Here is an 18,095-nt window from a genome sequence, read left to right on the forward strand (position 1 = left end):
TATACCCATGGCCACCCCAACACACCAAAGCCTAAAAGTTAGCTCTGGATTGTTCGAAACCGTTGTCCGTTTTTGCATCCTCTTATCTTAAATTATGCACAAATTAATGTTGGCTGGCCGCGTGCGAAAGCAACAATCCCCCCATCAGCTGGCTTCTAGAACATTCGACAATTAAGTCATGGGCAAGATAAACAAGCGCCCAGGACACCCCCAAACATTCCCAAAAACGGTACCTTCCGCCGCCCCATCATCACGGTACCTAAAACGAAAGCTCCCTGCGCGCGCTACCCCCGCGTGCCAACCACACAAGCGCCCGGATGAACATAATTTCACAAGTGATGCAAACTTCGCACAAACGTACAGCACGGGGACATCATCGAGCGGTAAAAGATTCAAGCGACGAACCACTTAAGCGAGAGAGCGGGAAGGTTATCTCTTCCGTGGCCCGGGTCATGGATGTGGGCAAATCTCCACCGACACCCATAGGTGGACACACACTCACTCTCCGCCTCTAATTTATGCGACCGGCCGGTGTTTGTTTGTTTTGGGGCTAATTTATTGCCATTTAAATGGCTATCTATTGCCGATGTCATCAAAAAATGTCTCATCGAGCTCTAAGTTGGGTATGTTAGTGTGTGGGGGGGGCAACAGAAAGGTCTATTTTTGATTGCCCGTCATTACATTCTTTGCAAAAGGATTGTTAATTTTATTCTTCCCACTGTAAACTACCTCCTCCATCTATCCAGGGTTTGGCAGGTCGATTCATTTTTTGGATCTTGCTTCAATTCATCTGGGTAGTGTTGAAATTTAAAATTGATGTTGCAGATGCAAACTACAAGGCACCTACATGATTAGGGATGTGTTAATATAGATCGATTTTATAAACAATCTTCAAACATGTCTAAGTTGTTACAGTAACACACAAAAAAACGAAACAATAGTGAAACTAACCCTTTTTATTTGCATAATTCTAGAAAGATCTACCTAATTAATTTATCACTAGGGTTCGTTTCCTAGTCATGTTCAATATACAGACGAGATAAACACAACCCTTTGAGGATGGAATTAAAGCTGACCCGATCGCCCCTGCAAATTCCCAGGATGCGGTAAGCAGCCTGTCCCCATAAGATAAACCAACCTGGCGCAATGGCGCGAATAAAACAAACGACCCCAAAAGCGCCCCACCGTACGCTAAAATACAAAAACAGAACCACTCACGGACCGGCACACAATTTATTGCCCCCGTCCCGAGCCAAACAGACCTTGGAACATGGTAGGGGAGACGAGAGACGATCACACACGAGGTGCTCGGCCAGCTCAGGTCGGGTCGCTTCCTCCTCCGACCCCAAAAAGGCGCTTCCCTTTCTAATGGGCACTAGAACAGTCTTTAAAACCGGTTTAGATTTAAACGAACGCAAGGCGAGGTTAAGAAAAAGCCACGACAACAATTCGGGCGGAGAAAAAAAAACAGCTTCGCTCTACGCGTGAAAAGAGCAGCAAGAAAAGTTCGAATTGCCAAATATTCACCCGGTCTTTGCGCGTGAAAGCAAAAGCCATTCAGACACGCCGACAGCATCGGTGGCGGAATTGGTTCGATCGACGAGGTTGTTCACTTTTCTTGTGCGAAAATTCGACTTAGATAGCGTCCGCCCCCGAGCACACGGGCAACCTTAACAAGTGCAAACGATAGTAATTCCTGCATGGAGTGCATGTACATAGAGAAGCTTAACTTATCCACGAACGAGCGATCGAAAATTGGATCAAACGTGTCGGAGCAACTAGGAAAAAATGGGAGTTCGTGTGTGCACGAGTGGCGAAAGGTGATCGATTGAAAAACACCTTCGCTCCAGCACGATCGAAAAGGCGCGAAGCAAAAGTAGAACTCCATATTTCCAACGTCCATCATCCCGAGCACGGAAAAGTGTCTGTAGCTCTTTACCCTTGCCGCTCCTGCAAACCAGAGCACGCACACACACACGCGCGAGTGGCGAGTGGGCATCATCTTTAACCTACATCACCGCCGAAAGCGCAACACCGATCGCGATCGCTAGAGTTTTCCCTACAACACTGCAGCAACAAGCGCTGTACCCCTCTTCTTCTCAACATTCGTGGAAAAGTGAGAAAATCTGTTCCTCATACACGTTAGCTGCATGCGTCAAGCGGCCATTTGGTCAGTGACGAGGTGTAGAAAAGAGGAAGATGCAAAAGGCTATCTGTTCCCCCGTTTCCGTACGGCACCATATGCACAAACACATCATCATCATCACAGACCGGCGGCAGCGATGCAGATCTGGGTGTTAAATTTTTCAACCATCATCATTGAGAAGAAGGAAAATGCTGTTTTGCTGCTCATCGATGATCACTCGTGTGCGCGCATTCATGTTTTTCCAGCCTCTTTTCAGCTCCGTTCACATAAGGTATTTCTTATTCGTTTTCCCGCGTTTCTTGACAAATGTTTCGTATAGGACACACATTTGTGCTTCTGGTTTTCCTTCTTTCTCGCACTTCACATGTGCGCACCCCTTTCCTCGCTGGCGCGCCCCGAAGCACAGTGGAAAATTTATGGTGATCGGTATTTAGCATACAACCGGATCGTGCAAGCAATTCCATTTCTAGTACCCCTGAAAGGCAATTTGTTTATTTGATTAATTAAAAGCAATAAAGAGGGTTATAACAACGCTTTAAGTAAAGAAATAATGAACATACATTTATAATGAAATGATATTTAAAATGACCGGTGTTTAATTTTTGGACTCGAGTCTCTCGCTACTCGTCGCGAAACGGCGCAAATCTTGTTTATGAAAAAAATCATCCTAGGAGAGATAGATTCACCGGACCTTTTAGCTAGAGTTAATTTCCACGTACCTGCTCGTATTTTAAGAAACTTTAGGCTACTAAGAGTTGACCAAACTAGACGTGCATATAGCGATAATGAACCTTTGACTGCGATGGCTTTTAGATTTAATGCACATTATGACTCTTTTGACTGGAATTCCCTAAGTTAACCTGTTTTTCTTGCTGTGATACTCTGTGTTATTTATTTTGTGCTGATGTTACATTGTACCGTGATGCTTTATGTTATTATAAGTTTAGTTTATAAGATCAGTGATAAGGCCAATGTTGGCCAATCACTTAACATTTACAAATAAACAAATAAACAAATAAACAAATAAACAATCCCAAATGGATGTTCGTTAGTACGCCACAAATGACAAACTGTGGCCTTTAAATCAAAACCGATTACATCCAACGGTAAAGTAAACGCTAATCGACTCGATGCTAAAGGAAAAACACATCCCAAAACAAAAAGGAAAGATCCCCCTGTGGTGTCATAACGACTGTTTCACAGCTAATAACTACCATCAGCAGACAAAAACAAAAGCAATCCCCGGCAATCCGTCAAACAGCCGATTCCAATTACTTATCGTAATGAAATAAATAAGGTAATAATCCTACTTTTCCTCCCAAATGAGGAAAATGAGCTATAAGGGCTACAACAACAACGGCGGAACAAAAACTGATCATTTTTTTCCCCCAATCTTCCACCCCACGATGATTGATTGGGCTGCAGCACCATCGCACAAGAAAGGGTTGAGGAGGTGGTAGCTGTGATGTTGCTGTTGTCGAAAATCGTCTTTTGATGCTGAACGAATGTGAAACCGGGTGTGATGCCATTCTTGGGTATAAGCGGGAGGCACCTTCTCTTTGCCTTTTTTCCCGCCCTTTTTTTGGCCATCAGGCTGATCACTTAGCGACGCTCTCGTACGTTACGAGCCTTTGCCTTGGAATGCTTGCACACATATGCACGTCGCGCGGAGAGCAAGAAAGTAAAGGGCTAAGGGAAATAAATTAATAACGCCCCAATAGCAGGGAGTCCCTAACACTGGCCGAAACGAAACCCTAGCGATGGAATGACCCGAGCCCGCCGGTTACGGTAGGTTAAGACAATCTTTTCCGTCCATCCAAGAGACTTCTTCGTCCAATACCTTCCCTTTGCGGTTGAAAATTGCAGTCCGAAAGGGCTGAACTACGAGTTTGGAGAGGGGGGAAACATGTATTTACCGTTTGGGCCGCTACTCTTCATAGGGCCTGGCCCGGCGGTAATAATTCTTCATGCTTTTTACGCGAGATTCGTCGAGTCCGCGGCGTCGTGTTGTCAATCTCAGCTGAGAAGAATTGAAGGAATGCTGCCCGTGCTATCCCGGATAGTACACAGCGTACGAACGCAATCAATTCCATTTCGCTCGATGTCAGCCGCACGTTGAAAGGGTAAAATGGGTTTCCTTCGTTTGATACAGCCCCAAAAAAAAACCCCCAAAAACACCACCCTTTTTACTATTGTGCATAAAACGGGACTTCATTATGATTATTTCAACTCGCCCGGACGATGTTCGTCGTGTAATTTGGGGCTGCCGGGCGTTTGACGTTCAATAGCTGTCAAATAAAAGGCAAGTCGTTTATTGAAACGGAGAAACGGAATCGTGCCGCCGAACTCGACCGCTACAACAACAGAAGCCGATGAGATGCAGTTTGTTGTGCATTTTTGTGTGCGGTTGTCGTGCGAAGGAAACGCGGAATTGTTTGGCTGTACCTTCCTTGTGGCCTATTTATTTTGATCGTTAGTGAGAAGCCCACACAACCACGCACAGCACTGCACACGTAGGACGAAGGCTGTTTAAAATAACACGTTCATTGTAATGTCCACACGCATCCACAAATCGTTGCCACCGCGTCTTATTCTCTCCTACAACAACAGACGATGTTGGTGTTGATGATGATGATGATGATGAAACCATCTTTCACAACTCCTCGCAAGATAACAACAATTCATTACGGTTCTTTCTTTGCGGGCGCGAGGAGAAAAAACGCACACAAACCCTTTGCGCCCGCAAGGGCTTATGATGGACAGCGCGCCGCCCGACAGGAAAATGAAACGCAAATCATTGCCCTCTCGGCCCCGTGTGCTGCTACTGCTTGGGCAATCGACAGCACAAAAGCCCACCACCACAACAATCCACCCCAAAAGCACGATGCATGGGGTAAACAATGGCAGCTTGGGAAGGGAAAGGGTCCAGAGCAGTCCACGCAGAGAGGCCCTTCTTTCTTTCTTTTTTGGAGCGCATTGCTCAAATTTGTTCAAAGAGGACCTCCTTTCGCCTGCGTGATGTTGCACATGAACGGTGTAAATGTTGAACCATTTTTCTTGTAATAAACACACACACACACGCATATCCTGCTGCGATCGGTCCAATGGTATTTCAGTGTACAAAGAGGGTCTTGGGTGAGTGTCACATAAGCGAAACCCGCTACACAAAACACAGAGCATCGCATCGGAGTTCCCCCATTTCACCATCATTATCAACCGGAGCCATTCTCCCTTTCACGAGCTGACGTCGGTAAGATGCTATCAAAGGTTCCCGGGCTACCTTTGGGTTTGCGTTTAACAGCACGTGGAGGTCATCGGAGGTTGTCATCGGCGGCATGATCAGGAGGATTTTGTACGGGGGGAAAGGCTTACGAAAGCTTCGGATGCCTCGGATACCTTCCCCGGGGAAGGTTAGTGTACGTTGGGAGTCGTAGATATCGGTTAAATCCCGTCCGGAGCACTTAAACGAGAACATCAAGATTACCAGAAGAAGTTTTCCAGAGCTTCCAGAGACATCCCGTAGCAATTCTCAAGAAGCTCCAGCAGAACTTCTTTGGAGATATTAAACGTTCCACACAATGCCCACAACATCTGACCATAGATACAAGGAGAAAGAGAGCTCGCGCGGAGTCTTCCCGATCATCAGAAGCACTCAGATAAACACTACCCATTTACCTGAAGGCCGTTCCCGATGACCCTGGGACCCGGAAAAGTCCCGTTGGTGAAGCTCCGCTTTTCAACAAATCGCCGCCTCTCCCGCAAATCCTAAACATCCCCGCCGGCTCAAAATCAAAGATACCGACGGTGAGCGGAGGAACACGTGTGTTCCACAAAGCGCATCTGGCTGGATCATGCTGGCCTCTGACGGCCTCTTTTATTATTGCAATCCCCTCCCGCTCGGGATCGCAGCACTCGCAAAGGGGCACTTTGCGCCCTATCAAAACATTATCAAAACACACCTAAAAACCAATCAGCGCCCGGGTGCCGCCTCCGAAAAAAAAGATGCGCCCGCTGCTTTGCTGCCCTTCTAATGGAATGGAGCCTATCGATCGCCCGCCCGGTTTATTATCCACGCAGCAGTGCGCTTCCAGTTTGTTGCCAACGCTTGAGGTAAGCGAGAGCATCCAGAACCGAGGGGACGGCTTGTGTAGAGGTTAGACAGGCTGAAATTGATTCGTAATTGTCTACACCGGTCGTTTGCGTTCTCTCGTTTCCACCGAAGGAGCCTCACACTTTCAGCAGGTGGCAGGCACAGATATTGTGTGTGCTCTGCAGCGTGCTAGTGTTTTGTTGGGATTGTTTCGTCGTGTTATAATCATATTCTCTTCTCCATTCTTTCTAATCTTGTCCGGTCCCGCAGCAGTGGGGCGCACTGGAACAACCAGTTTAGACACGCATCTCCACACGTGCCACACAGTCGCCGTCGGCGTGCAGGGGGAAATCTGCTTCTAATTCTTCGCGATACGGCTGCAACGCGGAGATACATGGAGAAAACCCCCCGGGGCAGGGGAGTCTTGTAGAACATGACTGCAATCACTCCTGCTACAACAAACGGAGGCAAAGCCTCGGCGGCTTAAGCATGGAGCATGCCGCAGCCTCCAGGCGGGCGAACGACGGACCGATGTTCCGTTGATGAGGTGTTCCTTCACTCCTTGTTTCTCTACCTGTTCTAGCTCCACCTTACCGACATTGGCAACGGAATCTCGCCTGCCCTATCAATCCATCCCCACGAGGCGTGGATACACCACGACCGGCCGATCGGCCGAGATTGACAAGTGTCGGATTAATGAAAAAACGATTAAAAACGCTGCTCTCCGCGGGGCGCGAGAGAGTACAAGCGACGAACCCGCAAGACACCGCCGCCACGCAGTTGCAACTACAAGCTTCATCGACACAAACCCATCAACACTGTGGCCTTTTATCGGGATCGGGAGAGTACACTCCGCCGGAAGGCACCGCTTCAGGTGATGGTGAGTTCCGTTACATGACAGAACGAACACATGGCGAAGCTGCCCAATATGTTGACGCTTGACGCGTGGTTGCTACAACGAACCGAACGAAAGGAAAGTGAGTTACAAGGCTCGTCGTGTTGGTCACGCGCAAGTACACACCAAAGCTTGCCTTCTCTCGGGCAAGTTGATTGTGGGGAAAAATGTTCTTTTATCTCCAAACCCACATCAAATGCCGACGACGACGACGACACCGGACACAAACTGTAGCGTGGGGAATGCGTTTTTTGGAGCGTTGATTGCCACCTTTCAAACATCATCCACACACACACACGCGCCGGGTTGAATGAAAACGTTTCACTCCGTGACGTTAGGTAAAAAGTAAAAGCACAAATCTTCAATTCCACCTAGAAGCAGTAACTCTCCTAAGGTCACAATTCAAACTGTCCAAAAAAGGTATATTCACTTGAAATGCCATTGTGCGAGATTTATTTCGCGCTGCGCGGCGAAACATCGATCAAAACTTGTGTGCTTTTGCCAAAATTAAGTCAACACCTTCCCTCTATCCATTATTCATATCGCGCCTTTGCTTTGGAGCTGGTAGGTAGCTTTAGGCTCTACTTTCGCATCTCGCTTTTTTCTTCTTTCGGGCTTTTACACGATCAACTCTGATCGCCCTGAAGCCGCGGGATCTCTATCTCTCTCTCTCTCTCGCTGGAAATGGAATGGCTATTAAAATAAGCACATGATTTACTGACAGTGGCCGCGCGCAAGGCAGAGGTAGTAGTATCTTTCCACCAACGGGGAAAAAGGTGTAAATCGAATCAGTGGCGTCTCTATTAGCGCACAGACGGAAACTGCAAAACCATTCGCCGATCCATTCCGATCTCAATTATGCATTAAAATGAAATATCAATTGTAGCTTGCGGCGGTTCTCTCTGGTCTGCGCCCCAGCGGCGCACGTGCTCCAAATCAAAACGGAGTGCTGTGCTTCACACATCGCACCCCTTTTCTACGGCAGATAAAACGCTACAACTCGTTGCTGTGCACCCACACCTACGCTGCGAGTGAAACCTACACACACACACACATAAGTAGACTGCAAATTGGTGCGGTACATGAACAGTAAATGCAACAATATTTCACCTGCACGTGCCGCCCCAACGGCATCTGTGTTTTCCTCTCTCTCTGTCTTTCTCGTTTTTCCACCAACATTTGTTTCCCTCCGGAACGGTTAGCATTAAAGCCAGGTTCCGTTTTTGCTGATGTTTGAAGCCGTGTAAAGCACGTATGATTCACGAGCGGATAGTGATTTGTTTTTTTATCGGTAATGAAGTTTATGAAAGGTAAAAGAAAACTTTTCTTTTCGCTTTTAACTGTTTAGCAAGGCGACAGTTAATGAACAGACAGTAAAAACCATTTTCTCCACACATCAGTTAAAGTTGCAAATCGTTTCAGTTAAACTTCCAAATTAATACTCACTAACGTATGGACGATTTGCAATGTTGAATCACACTTTTGTGATGTATTGAATTTCAAAGCGATAATTTCACACATTAGGCGACAATTTTACAAAATTCAAAGCAATTTGTTGGCAATTTTAACCAAAATACTCGATTGCATTGCCACTAGCCATTTGGAAACGGCCATCTTATACCATATCTCAACCTTCCTCCGCCCGCGCATATTGGCCGTTCCGAAAAATCGCATCAAATATTCAACCGAACGAACCAGCAACTTCTTCACCTCCAACGATTCGACGGAAAATGTTACGAATGGCAAATAAGAATCAATGCAAAAGCAAAAAAAGACAACCGTAACATATGTACAGGAGAGGCACACCACCACGAAACAAGAGGAAAACTGTGTGTAAAGCTCGATGCAATGAAAAGAAGCAGAAAAAAAACTGCACCGCAAAACCAATGTGCAAAAAAAAAAAAAAGGAAAAAATGATCTTGAGAGAGGACACACGATCGTACCCCAAACCATAACCGTACAGACGTGGAACGTGGCCTTCTCTCGCCCACACACACACACACACACGGACCGGTATACACATGGGCTCTGTATTGCTCCATGGGTGGAAGAAGAAGAAGGAGAAGCAGAGAAAAAAACACATTTCGTTTCTTTTAATTGACCATTTACGACAGTTTTTCCAGTTTTCTTTCCAGCTGACCGATCGCCGCCACCTTTCCAGTGCGCTCTGCAAAGCCTCTCGGGCACGTCCTACTGGTCGGTCGGTCGTCGGTTGACCAAAATGCACCACCTTTGGCAGTGGTGCAGCAGTACTTCAAAAACCGCACCACCACGAGAGGCACATCGAACTTTGTTCCACGCTGCCGCACGCAACTTGGTTGTTGAACTCCAGTAAGGTACTCCCTCCTCCTCAGGGTGGAGGCGTGCAATAGGGGCACATAATTTTCACAATCAGGGCACTGTGTATGTCGACGCAAAGGGCACAAATCTTACGGCGACATCTTACTGACCGGGGCGGGGGTTGGGTGGTATAGAGGGGGAGAAAAAAAAACGGCGCAACCCGTTCACAAAATCACAGGTCCAGCGCGAATGTAATAAAAGTGACGTCGTGCAGCGCAAGAAACACGCCCGTGACCGCAGAAGGAAGGTGGAACGAATGTTAATCATTTTTCCCAAACCCCAGCAACCCCACTCACGGTGCGGCGCGTCCCAGTAGATCATAGATTTTCACCTGTGCACACACTCTCCCATGTACGGTCACATGATTAGTATGATGGCGCGAAAGAAGGTTTCTGAAGGTAAAAAAACGGCACCCAGCAGCACCAATGGGACGACGGTCCCAAACAAGGGGTTAAGTAGTAGTGGCCGCCGGCCTGGCAACACAAATCAGGGAGAAGGGGAAAGGGGGAAAAGGTGTCGAAGATCAATTAAGTACCGAGATATAAAGGCTTCATTCCATTCCAGAGCACCCTCCGGCGCAACAACGGCAGCGTACCGAATTGACCAAAGCTGGTGGTGAGGGAGATACTATTTTTATGGAACGTTTCATTCCTTGAAGTGCCTGAGCAATTGCGGCCCACATGTGAAAACGAGCGATCGTACCAAACGGGATGGACACCTTTTATTCCCTCTCCGGATAAGTTTTACGTCCCATCCATCCGAGGAAGGGGTGTTCACCACTTTTGTGATAAGGCGTAATAAAATTCGACACTCGTTATTAGCTACGATAGGATCTTGCACCAAGTACCTGCTCCTTCAGAAATTTGTAGGGGTAGACTTTCCCTTTGAAATGTGTTTTTAGGAGCAAACTATGAGCAAATGGGATCAAAACTGCCTTCCTGGAATTCCAGCAGGTAAGGGTGTTTTGAAGAGTTGTCCAGAAGTGCTCAGTTTGAAAACTTTCCGGAGTGTTCAAAAATCCGATTCTATTACTTCAAGAAATCCTTTATCCGTTTTGTCGATAACAGATTCATATGGACTCATCTAAGTGATCGTAGTAAGATGTCATTTTTAGTATCCCATGCATCTCAGTCTTAAAAGATGATATAAGATGGAGCATTCAAACTCTATTAGAGAAACAAATCAAGCTCCAAAACCGAGCAACTCCTTTAGACTCCAATTCCCATCTCTTGATGAGGTACCAACCATCATCACAGTGTTTATGAGTCGTCGCACGCAGGAAGAAGCGCATTTTATTATACTTTTATCATCTGTTACATGCAGACATTCAAACCCGATACACCGTTTCGGCGAGCAACTACCGTCATCGTAACTGTGCTCCAGTGCTCTGCTTGCACTACACTTTGCTATCATTTTACGGTCAAACATGCGCCGTCCAACCTCGAACACACATGGCGAGCAGAGCAGGCCCGATGCACAATCGCGATTGGTGGAAGTGAAAGTGTAATTATTTTAGAGCAAAACCCCCCCTCCGTTGGTGGCTAGCTACCGGACGGTGCAGGGGCATTACCTTTTCTCCCCCACACACAAATGACCCCACAACTCGGAGGAGCAAATGAGCAAAAAAATAGGGGGATTGCCGGCAGCAGAGCAGAGCACCGGATATGAAAAGAAGCAGCAGCGGCAGCAACAAAACCAAAACGATGTGGAACATTATTCTGGGTCGAGAGATGCAATTATCACCGGAGTTTTATCGGAGCAAGTACAATATGAGATTTACACTATGAGAGAGGAAGTTGGGGCACACGCTGGATGACTTTTTTTTTTGTCATATAATAATATCCCAATGGAAGTACATTCATTTTGAGCCAGATATTGTACATTTCTTCATATCTTTATGACATCTTTCCTTCCCATACAGACAGAGAAACATCCTACGGTCCCAAACAACGCAAATAACAAACGAGAAAAGCGTACACATTAAACATGATGATCGTCTTCACGTGAGCTCAGCAACATTGCCATCGTTTCCTTTTTGCTTCCCCATCATCATTATTATTAGAAAAATACCCTCCAGAAAAAAACGGCTTCGCTTGGCAAACCACTACACACATGCGTCTCTGTCTCTAGGCACGCTTTAGCTTAAACGTATACGATGGCTAGACGGGTCCCAGATTGGTTTTAATTAAACGTCAACTATTATTTACTGCTACAAATCAGTCGGTCACCCCGCGAGGCATCTCCTTTTTACTTCGTTTTCTGCACCATCCTCCTTTTAGCGTTGGTTCAAGCCAGGCGACCTACAAAGCTCGGGCGAGTACCGGTAAAGATGCCTCCAAGCGTCACTTAGCCATTCATTGAAGAGGATGTACAGACTCTATATCCAACCTTCGTTCGGGACTGTGTGGCACTCAAGACAACGGGCTGCAACAGAGCTATCTGTCCGAATTGCGTACCGAAAATCACACTGCACGCCACCTGCAACTAGGCTGCAACTAAAACTGCAGAAATAGAGCCTGGTGCTTCCTTTCACATCTCGATTAACCGGCGCGTTAAGCCAGGCTTCGAAATACTTCCGAAAGTTCGTCGCTCCGGTGCACCGGCCAAGTCGGTCGTGCGAGGTGGCGCTGCTACTGCTGCTGCTGCTATTTGTAGTAAATCACAATTTATTACTGCCGTGTGTAAACTAGGCGCGCTCGCTAACGCTGACCACCCGATTAGATCACCCCGCACACGCTCGCTCGTCGTATTGTGGGAGGGTACCGAGATCTCGTTCACACCAGACCGGTGCGGACGTACGCGTAAGTGATTTATGATGAGCCGTTGGCTGCCCCGAGGTTCGTAAGCAGTGTTACAACACCTTCTGTATGCTCTCTTTTTTTAATTTGTCTGGCACTGGGTGAGTAAGTAGCTACCATTATGTTCTTTGCAGTTGTGTCATTTTCTGTTCTGCAGTAGCGCCCGCCGATCGATCATGGGAATTTGTGAAAGTTTCACTTTTCATTTTCACCATTTGTGCAAAAGCAAACCTTTTTCCTTTTTTGTGCTTCTGGTGTCTCATGCTACAGTTTAAGTAATTAGAAAGCATTGATCCCCCTGCGGGAGGTCAGGCTTGCTTCCGTATTTTGTTGATTACTATATCAGGCGAACCCCTGTGGCGCCTTTGCGGGCCATAAAATTATGTGAAACAGCTGCCACCCGAAACATCAAACAGACAGAGTGATGCAAAAACATACACATTTGCCAACCAAAAAATTAAAACCAAAACAAAACAGCCTCCCCTTAAAGACTCCCTGCAGTGCTGGCGGCGTTAGGATACTAATCAATTTTGGGAGCCCAAATCAATTCACTTTCTTCCCACTGTATCTTCACCCTTCCCTCGAACAAAGATGCACACATACGCGGCTCCCCCGTTTTTCATTCATCAACACCGGATTGCCCCGATCCCGGGCAAAAAAGGCGAAGCGAGCAGAAAAAAAAACAAAACAAGTTTCGCCAACTAGGAACTGTGCGCGATCAATTAGCCCCAAACTAGGCGCTTTCGCGAAGGCCGGTGGTGCCGAGCGACCGTGGCCGAAGGTTTCATGCTTTAATGCGTGTCCACTCTCCGGTGCTGGACACACACTCACACGCTCGAGCCTCCAGCCGGACGACATCCAGCTGATGATTGAAGACCTGTGTTGCTTCCTCCCGCTCCGTCCCGACCGGGCGGAATCTGTGCGTTAAAGTGTAACCGGTTTCGATCGCCGCGTATCGGATCGGGTCTAATCTAATTAAACCACAGAGCATCCACCGTACCGGGTGGAGGCTTTGTTGTAATTGCCGTGTGAAAATGGGGTCAAAGCGGCGGCCCCCAGGGCTTTGGAGTAGAAAATTTGATGTGTGCAAAAACGAAATGATTTCTGATTTTTTACGAACAAACTTTCCACACGATAAGCTCACTGGGGAGTGGGGTAGAGAAGCAGAGGTGCGATCGATGGACGATGCAACGGAAAAGTGCATGCATCATGGTTGCATCACACTAATCGTAACATTGAGTGCATGATGTAATTGTGAAGATTAGATCAATCAAATATTTCAAAACATGAAAAAGAAAATAATTAATTGTTTACATAAATTTAAAATCTTTTGCAACCAATTCGGTTTAAAAAAAACTAAAATCAGTCAAGGAAATTCAAAACCACTTTTCAAACAGCCCAAAGGTTGATTATACCAGACCATTATACCAGTCGTGCGGTGTGCATACCTTCAGGCGCTCAACCTGTTCGCCCTATTTTAGCGAAGACAGCAACCAACTGGTATAATTTGTTCGCTCATCGTTATTTCGCCTGGTATATCTGCTACCGAAAGACTGATTTTTCCTATACTGCTCCAATAATCTCACCTTACTCCACTAAATTAGTTATGTATAATTATGTTTTGATATTTTTTATATATTTTACGTGTGTAGCATTTACAGGGATTTCCAAGTCACTTTCAAATGTGCACATAATTATTCACCACATCCAAGATGTTTTTCAACAGCTGTCAAATAGTGCATTTCCTTCAAAATGAAATTTCAGTTTTTACACACTATTTTCAAAGACATAACAAAGAACTGTGAAACTCAATCCAGTTTGAGAGGCGTGTTGAAAATCATGCTGTAGAAATTAAAAATTATTTCGATGGAAACGAAATGTCAGAATGATGTAGATTAACATTTTGCACGCGGTGAATAACAATGTTTATATTTGAAAGTGACTTGAAAAATTCTGTAGAACAAAATAAATCTCATTACCTACTGCTAAGTGTCTCAAATAGTAATTTTTGAAATTAAACGATTTAATATGAAACAATTTCGTCTGAATAAAACACCCAAAAACGTGCACAGTACCACAACTACTAACATTGCTTATAAATAGTCAACTAATGAACGAGCGTGTTCAATTGCTTTTTGTGAAGCACTGCCCAATATGCTTCCGATCCCGAAATAGCATGCCTAAAGAACGTTCAGCTTGTTCTTTGCGTGTTAACAACACACGCGGAACTAAAAACCACTATTTATCAGATCTTTCTCGGCGCTCAGCGTCAACGTCACACAGAACCATCAAAAGTCCGATGCTTCTGTCACTCTGACACGGCAGATCTATACGCACTAATCCCAAAGCATCATATACTACATTCTATCCCACCCACAGCTGAAGCAACTCATCTGCTCCATCGCACCGAGTTATGATACCGGGGGAAAGAAGAGGTTCGGAAACATGCCATAAATCGTATACATTTCAACACGAAACCCTCACCAAAAAAAAAACCGAATGGACGTTTGTGTATACCCGTCTGGAGAAGCATCATCAACGTCGCTTCCACAACTAACTGCGTTTGCAGGTTCTTTTCCCGTTTCTACACATTTGTCAATATTTAAAAATGGAGCAAAGCACCCATCAGTCTGTCGACAGAAATGGCTAAATTACAACTCTGGGAAAGAAAGAAAAAAAAAAGCCGAATCCGGTCTCACACTTCTATCACCACCCAAACCTAAACTCATCTTGAAAAACCGCAGCCCTACTCCCATTGCAGTTACAGGGAAAGCTATTTGATGACTTTTCCCACTATACAGTAACATATCACTGCACCGAACACAGCCATATTACTGCTGCTTTGTTTCATCAACATCCACCAACGCACAAACTGACCCAGAACTGGCACGATCGCAAACACCGATCATCACAACAAACATACTGGAAAACCGTTCTCAACCGTGTCACCGCCATGTGACATAATGAAAAATGCATACACACACGCATCCTCCCGAAAAGGTTGATGGCTGGTGGTGCTTTTTCTTCCCCTATCTTTTAGCCCTATTACGTATGCATGCTTTCGTGGTTGCAACAAGTACCCCAAATTCCCCCAGTAAGGGTACGCTGCTGCTGCCACTACCTCTTCAAGATTCCATGGGCGGTGTGGTGTACGGGGTTATTTTAAGGCTTAAGAATGTCTACTCTGCTGCAGCGGTGCGCGCGCGCTGGAGTGCAACGCACCGAAAATAAATTCCCCCAGAGCTCACTTACCCCGTGCTCTACTGCCAGCTTCTGCAGCTGCTCGATTCTCAGTCTCTTGGTTTCCGTTACCGACGGTACTCTGGCCACTCGGTTCTCCATCTCTTTGATCCACTGGCGCAGCAAGCGCGGATCGCCGTAGAAGCGGTGCGTTTGTGCTGGTTTGAACAGTGCCTAAAAGCAAAAAAAATGCACTAATTAGTCTCGTTTTTATCATATCGGTTGCACCAAACACTCCCTACCTTTCGGCAACAGTTGACATCATCGTCCTCGAGGTCGTCCCGGCAGACGGTGCCCTCGATTTCGCCCCGCGCCTCCCGGCAGCTGTCGAGCAGGTTGGTGTCCATGATGAAGTTGTAGTTCGTCTGCAAGGCCGCCCAGAAATCGTCCTTGCCGAGGCCGGTGTTGGTGGTGCTGCTCTGCAGGCTGCACGAGCTGTGGCTGTGCCCGCTGCCCCACGACCGTCGCCACAGTTCCCGTTCTGTGTCACGTTTCTTCTGCAAAACAAAGCGATGATAGGGGACGTTATTATATAGAGACACGCAAAACACAAAGAGCCACCAACACACACACTCACCTTTAAACTATTGTAAGGCCTATCGATACGCAGCCTGTGCTGTGCCATCTCCGAGCCTTCGGGATGTCCCTGCGGTGGCAGCGAGTTGAGCGAAAGCGATGGCTTGATGAAGCAGCTCGGACTGGCTCCCGCGCTGCTGCTGCTGTTGTTGGCGGCCGCCGTTGCCGCACCAGCTGCTGCTGGCACAACTCCCGTGGCGGTATGTGTTGGTGTTGTCGTGCTACTGCTACTGCTGCTGTTACTGTTAGACCCGCCTACACCGGGGCCCACCATTCCGCTTATGCCGCTGGCTACATTAGTACTACTATGTACAATAGAATTCGCTATCGTCGGTGAGGATGTTGCTGCCGGCGATGGTCGGATCGTGTTGCTGCTGCTGCTGCTGCTGTTAGTGGCTGCTGCTGATGACATGTCAATGCTCGGTGGTTTCATGGCTTCAATCTGCTAATTGCAAGTCTGCACCACCCAAGCCTAACGACTGTGTGTATCGGTTCACTCCACACAAACACGCCGATCGCACCAGGACACTGTGTGTTCCTCACTTTTCCTGCCGGACGATTTATTCTACTGCCGCGCCTTATAGAGCACACTGTATCTTCCTTCCTTCACCAAAAGCGCTTGGTTCCAACCCTCTCAGTGGCACAAGAAGTGGACCAGCGGCACGCAGAGCGCTGGATGACAGTTCGGCGACCGTACCGACATGTCGGTGGCGGTTGCAACGGTTGCTGCTGCTGCTAAGAGGTGCTTTCGTTCGCACGCCACAAGATGACTATTTTCTACCGATGGAAAATCTGCAAATAAACAGAAAAGACGACCAGTTAGCATGCTGTTCGATTAAGAAAATTTTTATCAAATTTTACATTTAGAAATCACACAGAAAACACAATCAACTTCTTCGCTTCATCACCCTACACGGCAGCAAATCAAGATCGATTCCGATGCGAGCAATACACTTCGAACACACATCAAACAGCGACTCTGCCAATGCACTAATGATGGGAGCCGACCACTGCAAGAACACAACCCCATCCGGAGTCGCCGCCGCCGCCGCCGCTGCCGGGAATTTTGGACTGCGCGCGCGTCACACGAAGAACCCATGGAGAATTGAGAAGCACAAAAATAACGACGCCAGAATCGGAGAACTTTGGACGTGCGCGTCGTGAAATCGGAGATTAAATCCTCTCTCTCTCTTTCTCTTCCCTTCCCTTAAAACGTCCCCCAAACCCGAGCAAGCGAACGTTGCCGCCTCCGGATGTTTGGCGCTCGCATCTTCCGCTTAAGACATGCCGCAGTTTTTTATGCACACCAAACGTTGGAGTGCTCTCTCCTCTTTCATTGCATTAGGATTTGGATTAGGAAGGGAGCCGGCAAAATCAACTATCTCCAAGATAGTCCAACTTCAGGAATTGGGAGTTGGTTGGAGGAGTAACACCAAAGCGCAATCAATACGTATGCGCCAAACGTGTCGCGCACCGAAACATGCATATGTCCCGTCTCCTCGTAATCTCCTTCGTTACATATCCGAACCACTAATCGGCACCGAGGTTCAATCTCCACGATCGATACACTTCAACCGCGCCATATCAGATCACTTGTCCAATGGGAGGGAGCGTGATTTAAATTACTTCCCGCTCCAGGACTTGATGGCCTGTCATAGATCATTGATTTTTAGCGATTTTATGTCCCCGGCCCGTTTGGTTTGTCGAGCTGTTTTCCGGTTTTCCCATTCCAACTACGCTGGTCGCTCCACACAGCATCTCCTCTCTGGGAGATATCTATACCAAGTTGCCCAGAGATGCCACCCATTGAGGGGGGGGCCGAATTCTAGCATCTCCCATGGAGATGAAGTGCCTAAGAGCTCCGATTCAAACCAAACGCTATTTCCGAATCAGTATTCAATTTCAAATTTATTTACATCCCCGATTTCCCGATCTCGTGCGCCTAGATGATGTTCATCCAAGGACCGCCCCACAGATGCCCGGGAGAGGTTGTTGTGGTGTGGTTAGAGA

The 18,095-nt window shown here is 46.9% G+C and overlaps 1 protein-coding gene across 2 annotated transcripts in view; it reads right to left on the reverse strand.

Moving 5' to 3' along the window:
- LOC121597632 (serine-rich adhesin for platelets) overlaps window positions 1-16,963 on the reverse strand; it is a 136,854-nt gene extending 119,891 nt beyond the window's left edge. The window contains exons 1-4 of one of the 2 annotated variants that reach the window (XM_041923522.1): window positions 16,947-16,963; window positions 16,087-16,877; window positions 15,752-16,006; window positions 15,522-15,683 (exon numbers count right to left, since the gene is read on the reverse strand). In XM_041923522.1, coding sequence (XP_041779456.1) covers window positions 15,522-15,683; window positions 15,752-16,006; window positions 16,087-16,518 — 849 coding nt within the window. In that variant the 5' untranslated portion in view covers window positions 16,519-16,877; window positions 16,947-16,963. Of the gene's footprint in view, window positions 1-15,521; window positions 15,684-15,751; window positions 16,007-16,086; window positions 16,878-16,946 lie in introns of those variants that run through there. The other variant, XM_041923521.1, reaches the window with a different exon arrangement.
- Window positions 16,964-18,095: the final 1,132 nt, after the last annotated feature.

This window comes from Anopheles merus, chromosome 3R (genome assembly GCF_017562075.2).
Source record: "Anopheles merus strain MAF chromosome 3R, AmerM5.1, whole genome shotgun sequence".
Classification (NCBI taxonomy): Eukaryota; Metazoa; Arthropoda; class Insecta; order Diptera; family Culicidae; genus Anopheles; species Anopheles merus.